The sequence below is a fragment of the Panicum virgatum genome, chromosome 3N (genome assembly GCF_016808335.1).
Source record: "Panicum virgatum strain AP13 chromosome 3N, P.virgatum_v5, whole genome shotgun sequence".
Classification (NCBI taxonomy): Eukaryota; Viridiplantae; Streptophyta; class Magnoliopsida; order Poales; family Poaceae; genus Panicum; species Panicum virgatum.
This window is the reverse complement of record NC_053147.1, coordinates 21,804,789-21,818,993: the sequence shown is the minus strand read 5'-3', so window position 1 is coordinate 21,818,993 and position 14,205 is coordinate 21,804,789. Positions and strand designations below refer to the sequence as shown.

Sequence of the window (14,205 nt, the reverse complement as noted above, 5' to 3'; positions counted from 1 at the left end):
GGATGACAACTAGGATGACAACATTACCTGGAAGCTCACGGCCACGTGAGTTTATACTGCGGCTTCGGCTTATAGGGCACAATTCATGGGCAGCATAAAGGCGCCTAGAATATGCTCTATCTGGAAGACCTGGGCACTACCCAAAGCCAAGTTTTTCACTTGGTTCATTACACAAGATTGTGTCTGGACCTCGGACAGGCTTGCTCGACGTGGCTGGGACCACAGCCCCTCTTGCCCACTCTACAGAGCAACAATTGAGACATCGTTCCACCTCATGTCCGAATGCCGATACACTAGAAGAATTTGTGACCGAGTAGCTACATGGGTGGCGCTACCAGGTTTAGCCCCCCCCCCCCCACCCCACACACACACAACGGAAGGCAAGTAGCAACACCTTGGAATGGTGGACCAATGTCACGACAACCCCAGCCACGCCGCGAAAGGCAGTAAGAACGCTAATCATGCTTGTTATTTAGGAGATCTGGAAGGAGAGGAATGCTAGAATTTTCCAACAAAGGGAGTCAAGCGCACCCTCCCTCTGCGAAAATAAAAACTGACAGCCTGTTCGGCTGGTGGTTTTGCCCCGGCTGTACTGTAGCAGTTGGTTTTTGTGAGAGAATGTAACTGTAGCGGCTGGTACTGCAGCGGCTGATTACTGTAGCAACTACACGTGATATAAACTCGATTACGCGTGTGAGCACGTACTGTACTAGTACTGTAGCTATATTGGTACTGTAGCTACAGTAAATCAGCCAAAAAAAGATCAGCGCAGCCGAACAGGGCCTGAGGCATCACCTTGGGCTCAAGCTGGAGTTGCTCACCTTGGGTCCTTAATAGTGCATCACTAATTCAGGCATGCAAAAACACTCTTTTGTACCCCTCCGGTTAGCCAGATTTGTAACCTCTCTTCTTTATCAATGAAATAAGCATTATCTCGTGCTAGTTCGTTCAAAAAAAAACAATAAATAAGAACTAAATTGGATAGTAAAGAGGTCACTAGAGCTATAATCCATAACCACCGAGCACATCGATCGATCAGAACCATCAGCACACAGCAAACCTTGCCAGAAAGAAGCTTCCGAGAGGGGAGAACGGTCGGCTGCTAAATCTGCTTCTAGAACGGCCGTGTCCTTCGCTTAACCCAACGGATCAAGGCAGCCCAACCCAAAGTTACCCGCCCAGGGCCCAGGGGGCCCAGTGTAACACGCGCGCCTTCTCGGTTCCGTCGTCTACAAAAGCGACGGTGGCACACCGTCCTCGTCCGTCCAGAGATCGCTCTCAAAACTTTTTTCAGAAGCGAGCACGCGCGCGCGCTCCACCATCACACGCGCCTCGCCGCGCCCGGTGCCGGCCGCGCGCGGTGGATCGGAGAAAGGAGGAAGGGAGAGCCGGAGAGGGCAGCCGATGGAGGCGCTCGCGCTCGCGGGCGGCGCCCGGCGTCGGCTGTCCGCGCGGGAGGAAGAGCTGCTGGGCCTCCTAGCCGGCTTCCCCGACGGCGCCGGCGAGTGCGGCTCCGACCGCGAGCTCTCCTTCTCCGACCTCGTCGAGGCCGGAGCCAGGCCCAACGCGGAAGCAGCGGCTGTCGCGGACCCTGCACCGGCACCGGCACCGGTCCTGTCGTCGCCCGGGCAGCACGAGCTGGCGGCCAAGCAGCAGCGGCAGCAGGCGGCGAGGCAGAGGGCGCGGCGGGGCAGCAGGGGCAGCTTCGGGGGAAGCGGGGACGGCGTGCTGCTCAACTTCTACGTGCCGGGCCTGCTCGCCCGGAGCATGACCGCGCCACGGCCCGGGCGCGGGCCTCTGTCTCCAGGCGCAGGGCAGGGCGCGCCGCCGAAAGCGTCCGCCGCGGCCGCCGCCGCCGCCGGAAAGGCCAGCAGGTCAGTCGCTGTCAAACCGACGATCACGCGGTTACGGTTAATTTTGCTTGGCAAGTTGGCATGAAAGCCTTCAACTTCCATGGTAAATTAGCTAATCACAGTTGCATCTCGATCGTGGCTCCCTGGTGTAGTGGTGTAGCAGAATTAACCGTGCACCCGTACATACTGTCTTACTCATGTCAACATCTCTGTTCATTATAAAAAAAATCATATCAACATCTGTAGTTAAGAGGCTGTTAGTTAGTGAGTTAGTACTTGTAGTTGACTAGCTACAGTCTTAGAAGACAAGGAGTTAAGGAAGGTGGACATATGTTGACACTGTTTAATAAGTACTGTATTCAACACACGGATTTTTTTTTCCACGTAGAACAGTCCAACACTCATACAAATCAGAAGGCCCCAATTCTGAATTATACTATTGCAAATTTGCAACTGCATGGTACCAATATCATTATGTTATCATTACTATAAGATGAGTATGCAGCAACTTTAATCTCTTTGGTCGTCGGTGCTTGGTCAGTGTCTGAAACACACTCCTTTTCAACTACACGGGGGGCTGAAAGGTATAATCGGTTCATGCATTTTTTTTTCCAAGGACCGGTGCCTTTAGGACCAAATGATTATTCCATCCTTTTGACCCATCTTAGCTTACCGGCGTCAAAAATGGAACAGATCATGACGATGAAAAGCATAGAAACAAACAGAGATCGTAGTCTGACCGGAGCACACAGAACTAGAATGTCAGCCTTTTCCTTCAGAAGCTTCTTCTCTGAAACACACACGGTTTTTCAGTTTTCACCCAAAAAAATGGTTGTTTGCTAAACGGTGCTCAAACTTCCAGATCGGCGCCGCTCTACTGCTTTCTTTCAGATGCCTTTGACGCATGGTTTACTCTACTCCAAAGCTAACAAACGTGGCATCAAATCTTTCAGCAGGGCACGAGGGCCTCTGGGCATCGGGTGCTGGCCGGCGCTGTGGGGCCGCGACCGTCGCCGACCGTCGTCGGCCAACGCCTGCGTCTGAAGTCTGAAATCCTGAAGGTGGGAGACGATCATCAGGCGAGATGCATGTCGGACTAGCAGCAGTCCATGTCCAGCACCACCAACCGGAGTACAGCAGCTAGCTTCATGGGACTTTTTCTTTTTCTCTATCAGCTAATCTCGCAGCTAACCCCGAGAGTCTGCTCCTTGCACCTGTAAATAGGGGTGGTAAAAGGTTTTGAAATTTGACTTAGATAATCTAAGAGCTGAGTTCTTTTAGAATTGGGCTGTAATTTTATATAATTTTAAACTAAAAATATATAAGAATCAAATTGGATGTAAAGAAACCACTTGAACCACCGTTACCAGACGATCTTCCTCCGCTGCGACTCTGACGCCTGAGCTGCAGCCTCGCTTTGTAGTTGTAGATCTTGATCGTGCAACCGGGGCACAAGTTTCCCCGTGGCGTGCTGCACGGGCGATGCAAAAAGTTTCAGAAGAAAGCAAACAGAGGCGCCCCTCGGAACTGAGCTCGGCCGGACCGATCGCTGGATCGAGCGGCCTGAGTCTGACTGATCGTTTATGCCAGGCGATCGAGCTGGTGAGTCTGATCTCTGACGCGACGAGTGAGGGCGCGGTCGCTGTAGCGTGCCGTACGGTGCGCGGCGCGGCGCTGGCTCGCGGCCGCGGCACGGGCCCTCCCCTCCCCATAGATGTCGCCGGTTTCCTCGGGGAGGCGCGTCCGTTTCTGACGAGCTCGAAACCAGCGGTCTCACCGGGGGATCGGAGCTCACCGCTACCGGGTCCTCCTTGTGGGTCTTGAGTTTTGAGCGATGACTCGCGAGTGTCGCGTCCAGCCCGATGCTGGGAATTGGGAAAGACGCCGTTGACAAATTTGGCGAGGGCTTCAGGATCACGAGCACTGGGGTCGGTACTGACACACACATATTCTGGGCCACTGGTTTTGTGCAAGGCTTTGATCGAGTGCATCGGAGCCAAGCCCACCCACGGCCCACTAAGCAAAGATATGGTATGGACTATGGAGCCACGGGCTTAGTCACCGACTGTATGTTTGGTTGAAGAGCGGGACAAGGCAGGTCGAAGCGGACCCGTCCCCGTTGTTGTTTGGAATTTTGGATGGAAGAGTAGAGGATTGGGTTGGCTCCAGAGGAGAATATTCCCTCCAGATGCGGGTTCACCCCGTCCCTCAGAAAATGGCGGACGGAGCAAACCCCCTCCCTCCGTGCCTCTTCTGTCCGCTCCGTCAGCACCCGCCGCCCGCCGCCTCCTGCCGCGCCGCCCGTCCTCGTCGCCCACGGCGGCTCGCGCCCGCGGGCGGAGTGCGTCCGTGGCGGCCGAGCTCGCTCGTGGGCGGAGCGCGTCCGTGGCGGCCGAGGCCACCGGTGGCGGCGGAGCTTGCCCGCGGCAGTGGAGGGGCGGAGGGACGGGTCGGTGCCGCGTGGGGATCCGGCGGCCTCGAGCTCGGCCGTGCGCGATCCAGCTGCTGCGCCGAGCTCGGGCGCGGATCCAGCGGCGGTGGCGAGGTCCGGGCGACAGGGTGAGGAGGCGCAGCCGGGGGGGCCGAGGTGGCCGGCGGCGGCGGGACGGGGCGCGCCGGCGGCGAGTGGAGAGAGAGGAGATGGAGATAGAGGAGTCTGACATGTGGGGCCCACTAACAGAGTTATTGTTGCCATCCAACCCGTATTCCAATTCCCTCAACTGTAACACCCTAATTTTAAATTTCAGTATTTATTAATAAATTAATTGGCTTTATTCAATTTTCTAAGGTTTATTGTGTTTAGTTGGCATTTAATCTAATTTTTTTGTTCCTTAATTAATTAAAATTTATCATAGGTTTAAATTTTTGTTGCATTCATGCTGGTGCATACTTTTATTTGAGTGTGGTTTGAATTCAAATTCAAATTTGAATTCAAACTTGTTTGAATTAGAAATTAGAAAGGAAAAGAAATAGAAGAAGAAAAAGGAAAGGAAGCCCAAAACCCAGGAAAACCCCAGCCCAACCCGCTCCCACGCCAAAACCCGCGCTCGGCCCAGTCCGGCCCGAGCCCAAGCCGACCCAGCCTCTCCCGCGTCGCGCACTTCGGCCCAGCTCGCCGCGCGCTCCGCCACCGTCACGCCTGGCCCCACCTGCCAGCGCCTCCCCGCGCTCGTCCCGCACAGCGCCGCGCGCGTGTCCCCCTCACCCCGCTGCGCCCCGGGCCCGCACATCAGCGACCGCGGCCGCAACCCCGCACTCGCCCGCGATCCTCTTCCCCGTCTCGCTGACCCGCCGGGCCCGCCTGGCAGGGTCGTCTTCCCCGCGGGACGGCTCGCCGAGATCTCCGGCGAAACCACCGGGGATTCCCTTCCCCAACCGCGCCCGCGATCCCCGGCTCTTCCCTTTAACTAGCGCCGCAACCCTCCCTGCGCCCCGTCCACTCCTCGCGCCGCCGCGGGAGCTTCAGCTCCGGCGGTCAGCGCCGCCCACTGCGCGCCCAATCTCCCAGGACCGCACGATCCGTCGCGGACGGACGCGATTAGATCGCGTACCGGTTCGATCTAATCCGCCGGATCTCGATCCAACGGATCAGATCCGAAGATACCGGTTCGGCCCGCCCCTTTTGCTAAAGAACCCCCCGGGTTCTGAGTTTTCAACCCGCGGCCCAGCCTTAGTCAAAAATAATTACGGTTTGGTCCTATTTTTAGCAAACAGCCCCCTGAGCTTTTTAAATTTTGAACCCGCCGTCCTGCTCTTGTTCTTTTACGAGTTAGACCCTGGATCTATAGTTTAATTACGTTTCAGCCCTCGGTTTTAGCAGAAAACCCCCTGGAACTTCAGTTTTCTTACAAATAAGCCCCTAGGACTTGTTTTTAGCCTAGTTTATGCGTTTTAGCTCCGTTTTTAGCGTTCTTTAATCTTTATATCCACGCGATTGTTGTAACGCGTAGTATAGCTTTAGACCAGTTTAGTGTGCTGTTTTTATGTATTGATGTATTGTTTCTTAGTTTTTGTTAAGGTTTGTTTGTATGCTTATTTTCGTGCATTGTTCTGGCCATGTGTTCGTGAGTAGACGCTGATCCAGTTGAGGAGCCCCAGTACCAGTACCCTGAGCAGCCGTCTTCCGAGCACTTTGAGCAGCAGCAGGAGCAGTACGAGGAAGGCAAGTATAACATGAACAACCTATCACTTTAATTACAATTTCATACTGCATTTTAATACTGTATGCCTTTAAGGATTTCCTAGCCAGTTTATATCCTTTAAATATACCTTAGGGTTGCATTTTGGTTAGTTGTGCTAGGTTGCTGCGCTATAACACACTCTGGTCCTTTTTAATTAATTTGATTAATGATTTACTTGAACTTAATTCTGAGAGTGGCACTCTGTGTGGCTTGAGTGGCTCACTTCTCGTTAAAAGATGTTTTTTTTAGAAACATGGTTTAGGGGGCCAGCACGGTGCTTAGTGCTTGGTTGGCCACTCTCCATAAGGACCGGTTCATAGAGCGACAACCTGGGACAACAGCGCTACCACAAGGCTAGAATGGGATAGACTTGGCGTAATAATTAGATCTTTTTGGTTTGGAGTAACTTACCTGCGGGGCAAGAGTAGTAAGCTTCAATGGTCCCTGCTCCTCCGGCTTGGTCTGTGCTTGGATTGCGCTCCTGTGCTTGTACCCCCGGAGGTGGGCCCCATCGTCGCCGACCTAACTCTCGCGGTTACGCCTTACCAACGAGATTCTTTTTAAAGGCCTCGTAGTGAGTCGCTGGCCATCTCACCTAAGGAAGTGTGATGAACAACTGGCGTAGCTCACGACTTGTGGGTAAAGATGTGCAACCTCTGCAGAGTGTAAAACTGGTATACTAGCCGTGCTCACGGTTATGAGCGGCCCAGATCCTCCTTTTGATTAGTGAAGTTATCTCCTTCCGACGAGGGAGGTGCTTCTCGGGGTTACCTTGGTGGCTTGGTCTTGGTTTGGTTCTCAGTAGTATCATAATTAATTCTGATTAATTACTATATAACTGGGTCAATGGTAATTCATCAACTCGTAGTAAATAGCTTTAATAAAATTTTGCCAACACTTAAAAGCTTATGCAGTTGAGTCAGCCAGCCTAGAGCCACATAGTTTGTGTTATACTTGTTGAGTACAAGTTGTGTACTCACTCTTGCCTCTTCTCTACTTTTTCCTCTTGGCTACGCTACTGCTGCTCAGTTCCTGCCGACACGAGGGAGTTCGTCCAGCGCTACCAGGACTACGAGGACTTCTAGGTGCTTCGTCTCCCAGTCGACGTCCCTGTGGCGCCCTGCTTCAGCTTCGGAGAGCTTTATTCGTATTTCTTGTACTTCGCTTCCGCTGTATCAGACTTTTATGTCATTATTGTAATAAATAACATTCGTATTCGCTTTATTATGTCTTTTTACGTGATTTGTGCTATGATATACTGTTCATTCTGTTGTATATACGTGTGATTTGATCCTGTCACGTATATGATTGCTCGGTTTATGTTCTTTTATAAACCGGGTGTTACATCAACCAAACATGTGATGGGTTGACTCCATCCCCAAAATCAAATCTGCAACCAAACAATGGATGGGTTGGCTCCGTTCTCAAAATGAGGGTTGGAGCCAACCCAACTCACTCATCCCGCAACCAAACACACGGCAAGAGGATGACGGGAGGAGGGACGGGGACGAGGGACGTAGTAGCTGATTTTCAAAATGTTACGATAAGGGATATCTCTCTATGGAATGATGATTTTAAAACATGGATCGTAATCCACATTTTGACCAAGAAAACTTCCTGCTTTTATAGAAAGCGATAACAAGATCCGGTTGAGAAATTGTTGCTGGGGGTCGCCAGCTTACAAGACAAGCACCGCAAAGAAAACTAAAAGCGAGTGGAACAGTTTACTGGACACTTAGCGAACGTAAGAGAACACGCGTTCCCAAAATATATGTTGACGCTGGTGCTCTTCATCTTCCACCCGTTTATCCAAGCACCCCTGGTGCTCTTGGAGACCCCAAGACCGTGTCCCTGCCCGGGCGGGCAAGATGCATGGGACAGGGGCTTGCAGATGAGCAGCACACGGCGTAGCCACCTCAGCTCCCCGACGGCGTAGTCCTCCGCGGCGCGGACACGATGACGACGACCTTCTCGTAGACCTCGTACCGGAACCTGTCCAGCGCGAGTGTCACCGCCTCTCCGGTGGGATCAACACCTCGTCATCGCAGCCGTCGTTGGTCAAGCAGCACCGGAGGTCGTAGCTCACAGTGCTCACGACGTGGCCGCCCGCGCCGCGACTGGGAGCGTGGTGATGGACGGCAGCCGAACCTGCGCGCCGGTGACCCGGTTCAGGAGCTGCAGCTCCGAGCAGGCATTGGCGGCGACGAGCCACCCGTCGGGTGGCGAGCCGACGCAGATACGGTTCGAGTCGACGGGCGTCGGCTGCCGGATGGCGCGTACGGTTCACGTCACTTTCCGCCAGCCGTTGGGACGGCGACCTAAGCGTCGTTCCCATCGCAAACCCAGCGACCTTCCACCTATCACTAAGGGTGTGTTTAGTTCCCTCGTTTTGAAAGGAAATCTTTTTATATTTAAAAAGATTAATCACAAAATTAATTACAGAATTTATCTGTAAACTCCGAGACGAATTTACTGTAGCACTCCTGTAGCAATTTAGTATCTAATTACGACCTAACTAGTCTATCAACCCGTGCTCCCGCACGGGCTAATTAGAACTAATATAAGAATAAGGTCAATAATTATAATTATCTATCTCACGCCCTTTTCATCTATTAAATATTCTAACACATACTCTAAAGTATATATTTTCATTATTTAGTTACAATAGATTTCATTTTGTGCACCTCCATATGTATTCAATATATGTTTAGTTGAACTATTTGTTTATAAATTGATATTATTATCTCTTCCATCATACATGAATATATGGTGACATATATCGTGGGTATATATTTTTATATAAATAATAATATTAATAATATATTAATAATGATAGAAATAGTAATTTTAGAATTTTATATTGGTGCACTTTAATATATTATTATAATTATATAATTTAGACTTAGATTTATGAGTAATTTAACTTGTAATAATAATGATATAATTGGATATTTATATGCAAATTTAGTGGGGGTGTTTGTATTATTTTTTATAATGGCGTAGGTGGGTAATTTACACAAAAATTAGAGGGTTACTTTAGCTTTTTTTTATAATGGCAGAGGTAGGGGGGTTACTTTAGTCTATTTTTGTAATGGCAGATGTGGGTAATTTATTAGAAAAGAGATCCGATGGTTATTATAATTAGAGTTGTTGGATTGATGGCTGGATGTTTCTGATTTTTGTGAGAATTTATAGGATTTCTCTATTTTTTCAGAGTGTCCACCTAGAATCCTAGGTGGCTTCACGTGAAGGCTCCAAAAGAGCCTCCAACTAGTAATAGTAAGATTAGGTTCATTAGATTCGTTTCGTGATTTACAGTTTATTTGTAATGTGATTTTTTCGACTACATTTAATACATCATGCAGGCGATTCATAAAAAATTAGAATTTTGAAATTTGGATCTAAGGCCTAAGGCCTCCTCGAGCCTTCGGGCCGCCCGCATGACATGACATTGGTACGACGTCTCTCGATGGGAGAATCCATCTCTTCTAGCCTTTTTATTTTACACTTGGGCCCATTCCCTCTCTCGTAGTACTACAAACAATACGAATGCACATGCGAATTGCGTAGAAAATAGAAATGACAAAGACAAAAGTGTACTTTATTAGGGGTTAAGTCTCAGGTGGCACCGGTGCACAACACAACAACGGCGGCATTGATGTAATGAACCGTGTGTTGTGTCTTTTTTTTAAAAAAACAACCGAGGGCTAGGGTCCCGTCGGAGCTCCGCGGGACCCTTGTTGACTAGCGCGGAGCTCCGGTGGGACGCTAGGCCGCCCGCTCCGGCCTCCCTTCCACCGCTGTCGCCGTCACCACCTCCCGTCGCCACCGCAGCCTCCATTCACCGCCGTCGTCGCCGTCAACTCTCCCATCCCCGCTGGTCCAACCGCCGTCTCCCGCGGCCCGGCGGGCAGCGCCCCCGTCGGCGGCCTCGCCGCCCTGGCTCTCCCTCTATGGACGATGGTGAGCAGTCACTCCCGGCAACCCCGAACCCCAAATCCTAGCCATGACGGAGCTGCCGGAGGCGATGGCGCGAGGAAGAAGACGGTGTTGTGATTTGGGCCGTCGTGGGCTGTAATGGGATGAATTGGGGAGTGAATTTCCTTAAGACGAATGGATTGGAGTTTTGCAGCCCGCGCTGCGGAGACATTGCACGATGCGACAGGACATTTGGCCGGCCACAGGAAGAGATGGGCCGCTAAACAAAGACCCCATATACGCTCATGCTTGGCCCGTTAGTGGTCTGAGCCTATCGTGATCTAAAAGAAATTCGGAGGGCTATATCTTAGTGGGCTGAGCCTATCGATGATTTCTGGCCCGAAAAGAACCGGTGTTGCGGCCGGCAACCTTGAACCGTCGGCGGCGGAGTCTTTTAACGTGTATGTCAAAAATGCTCTGTAGCTCTGTACCTCTAAAAATTTTACTCGCACCTCTATGTCTTACTCGTAATTTTTTTTACCCCTATGCCGTTCCATCCATTTGCCGTTAGGACATAACGGAAAAAACCCTAACAGGTGGGGTCCACCAACAAAAATGACCATATTACCCCCTGCCCCTTTTCCCTTCTCTCCCGCGAACAGGCAGACCAGGCCGACGGAGCTCCGCCGGCCGGCCGCCGCGCGCCGCCCCGGCCCGCGCAGCCGCGAGCCGCTCCTGCCCCCGCCCGTACCGCCGCGCCGCTGCGAGCCGCCCCTGCACGCGCCCCCTCGCCGCCGCGAGGCGTGCCCCTCGTCGCGATTGGGGAGGCAGGCGGCGCCGCCCCTCCTGCCATCTTCGATTCATCATCCATGGTGAGCGCCGCCGCAATTCCTCGCAACCGAAGCTTCTTCACCCTCCACGAGACCCATTCCGACCCTCACCGCTTCATTTCCCCTCCTCTCGCAGGACTCCAGGCGGAGCTCCGCCCGCGGCGGCCGTCGTCCTCGGGGAGCACCGCTGCCACTGTGCCGTCTCACCTTTCCATCGCTGGGGTGAGTCTTGCCGCCCCCTGGAACGTGCCGTGCGCGCGCCCCCATCCTCTTCTGCCACCGCTCGCCGCCGGCAAGGCCCCGGCCAAGCCTCGCCGTCGCCGCGTCACGCGTGCGTCGTGCGCGCCGCGCGCGGCCTCGCTCACGCGCCGCTCGTTCTGGCCGCGCGTTCTGTTGGCCTGGCCCCGCGCCTTCCGTCGAGCTCCCGGCGTCCACCACCCCCATGGTGCGTGCGGTGGCCCATGCCGCCGAGTGCCGCGGCAGGGCCGCCGTGCGGGACGGCTCGCTCGCGGCCTGGCTCCACATGCTCCGCGCCGAGGCGCTGCGCGGGCAGGAGGTGCTCGACGCCGTTGGCTGCGCACCTCCGCCGTCGCCGACTCCGCGCGGCGCTTCCTCGCGGGCCGAGAAGGCACCAACGGCGAGGAGTCTGCCGTCGCCTGCGCCACCGACAGGCCGTGCTCCGCGAACGCCAGGCAGCCATCGGGGCACTTGCACAGGAGCTTGAGGAGAAGCAGTACCCGCTCGGCGTCGGCGAGGAGCTCGACGAGGACGTCCACGGCGCCGATCTCCACGGCCTTGGCGGGCCCGCTTCGGGAGCGCTCCACGACGTCCAGCAGCATGTCGAGCGTGCAGGAACTAAGGCTCCTGGAGACCTCGTCGGACAGCAGCATGTCGATCGTGTAAGAACTAAGGCTCCAGAACGAGCAGCGCGTGAGCGAGGCCGCGCGCGCAGGGGCAGCGAGAGCGGCGGGGTGCGCAAGGCCGGCGAGGTGGACAGGTAATGGAAAGAGAGATTTAAGACCTCAAGGGTAGGAATGTCTTTTTCCAACTCCGTTAGCTACCATTGCAGTCCATTCCGTCCAAAAGAGCACATAGGTAAAGAAAAGTTAGTGACAAAACATACAGGTGCGGATGAATTTTTTTAGAGGCATAGACGTCAAGAGTATTAGACTCTCGGCTGCGAGGCAGTACCTCACTAGGCCTACTTGCAATATGATCAACACATGTGATCCATGCTCGCCAGTACAACGTTCCATCGCTCAACAACGACAAAGCGACCATCCTTTTCTCAGAGAAACAGAAGCGACCTGCCAGTACTTCCATTCACCTCTGGACCTGTGTAATTGTTTGCTCCGATCCCCTTCATTCTTTCATTAAAGATGGAGATGACAAAACCATGGAGAATGAAGCTTGCTAACAGTAAGTTTAGCAAGCAAATGAAAAGTGAAAAAAAAAGATAGTAGTAGTAGTAACAATAAGTGAAATAAGATATTCGAAATACTGATGGATTAACTGAAGCTTTCTGCTACTTCTGAAAGTCTTCATCAACTTAAAAAGATCCACGCAGAGATCATAGCCGGAGTCTTCCATTGTCGACTGTAATAAAAATCAAGGGGGAAAAACTCACACACGAATTCAGTGACAGAAAGTAAGAGCATAATTAGGCTTTTGTGCAATAAGAAAAGCATCGTTGGTTGCCCTGATGACGCAACTCCAGCACGATCCGTCACATATATGCCCTGCACTGATGCAAAAAGAAAGCAGTAGTAACATATGGCCCCCGAGAAAGCAGGTTGCCAACCGAACCTAAAATCCGAATCAGAGGGCTAGTCACCGGGCACTCCCACTCCGTTGTGCGTGCCTATCTATCTGCGGCGGCAGCAGCAAGCGCCCAACGTCAGCAGCGAATCACTCGGTTAAATCAGGCCTGATTTGCTGGACTCGACTTGCGTGACGCAAGCGAAATGCTCCCCTGTTTCTTTAAGCTTTGATGTGCTTTTCTCCTCTTTTCTCGCAAGTGCTCTCGTGCTCCATCGATCTCCTGACGGTGCGATTTCTTTCGGAGGCGCAGCGTGACTTGACTTTGGGAGGCTTGTTGATGATGCTCTGTGCATTGGAGAAGATCAGTGAGAAAAGAAAGCTGTAGTTGGTGAAAAAGTTTGGGTTTTGGTACTGTAGCACATTTTGTTGTTACTTGACAAATAATGTCCAACTAGGAGTACAGCCCGCGCATTTGCGCGGCTAGTATTGAAAATTCAAAAAATTCGCATATCGTTGTATCCTTATTTAAAAATTATACTTTTTTTTACCATACATCACTCTGTTCAGTATCGTAAATTATGTCTTATTGTTGGTTAAAACAATTCAAATATGATCTACCTGTAATAACAATTTGATTTGTTGAGCTTTAATAATATTATACATATAATTATTTTTATTTTTGTTTTATTTTGATTGATTGTTGTTAACTTTAGTTTTTATTAATGGTATATATTTGTAACTGATACATGCTAATTGGTATTTATATTTAATTTTTCATAATAGCATTGGTGGGTGATTTTTAATTAGGCACAGGGATATTTTTGGTTAATTTTTATCATAATGGCATTGATGTGTGATATTAAATTAGGCACATGGGTATTTTAGGCTAATTTTTATCATAGTGGCAGTGGCGGGTAATTTTTAATTTTCTATTTTTCTCCGATTAACGTGGAAATTGAGCTTTAATAATATTATACATATAATTATTATTATTATTATTTTATTTTGATTGATTGTTGTTAGTTTTAGTATTATTAATAGTATATATTTGTAACTGATACGTAGCTAATTGATATTTTATATTTAATTTTTTATAATGTCATTGGTGGGTGATTTTTAATTAGGCACAGGGGTATTTTTGGCTAATTTTTATCATAATGGCATTGGTGGGTGATTTTTAATTAGGTACATGGGTATTTTAGGCTAATTTTTATCATAATGACAGTGATGGGTAATTTTTATTTTTCTATTTTTCTCCGATTAACGTGAGAATTTCTAGGCCTTGAGAGCGAACGTGGAGTCTCCGTTTGTTGGCCAAATAATAAGATAATAGATTATGGACTAATTAGACTTAAAAATTCAGCTTGTACTAATCAGTTAGACTGTGTAATTAATTATTTTTTTCAACTACATTTAATGCTCCATGCATGTGTCCGAAAATTTGATTTGACGGATACTGGCAAAAAATTTTGAGAACTAAACAGAGCCTGAATGCATTGGAAATGAGCTATTATATTCGTGGAAGATCAGGCCAAGTGTTGTTTCACTTGGGGGCCGTGTCTCATGAACAGAAGATGCTGGCGCGAGTGCGTGACTGACGCAGACGGCAGAAGGGCAACGGGTGCTTGGGATGCTGTCGAGCCGAAAGCATTGTAGTAGACT

At 50.7% G+C, this 14,205-nt stretch overlaps 2 protein-coding genes across 3 annotated transcripts; both read left to right on the top strand.

Annotated features, from left to right (window-relative positions):
* The first annotated feature begins 1,252 nt into the window (after window positions 1-1,252).
* LOC120665070 (translation initiation factor IF-2-like) lies at window positions 1,253-3,213 on the top strand. 2 transcript variants are annotated; one of them, XM_039944500.1, is made up of 2 exons: window positions 1,253-1,874; window positions 2,810-3,213. In XM_039944500.1, the coding sequence occupies exons 1-2, from the start codon at window positions 1,405-1,407 to the stop codon at window positions 2,895-2,897; spliced, it is 558 nt and encodes a 185-aa protein (XP_039800434.1). In that variant the 5' UTR covers window positions 1,253-1,404; the 3' UTR covers window positions 2,898-3,213. The 2 variants fall into 2 exon arrangements, with proteins under 2 accessions (XP_039800434.1, XP_039800433.1); XM_039944499.1 differs by having other exon boundaries at window positions 1,254-1,874; window positions 2,807-3,213.
* Window positions 3,214-10,567: 7,354 nt separating this feature from the next.
* LOC120667656 (vegetative cell wall protein gp1-like) lies at window positions 10,568-11,828 on the top strand. The gene is made up of 2 exons (XM_039947689.1): window positions 10,568-10,824; window positions 10,919-11,828. Exons 1-2 carry the CDS (start codon window positions 10,568-10,570, stop codon window positions 11,781-11,783), a joined length of 1,122 nt encoding a protein of 373 aa, XP_039803623.1. The 3' UTR covers window positions 11,784-11,828.
* The last annotated feature ends 2,377 nt before the right edge of the window (window positions 11,829-14,205 follow it).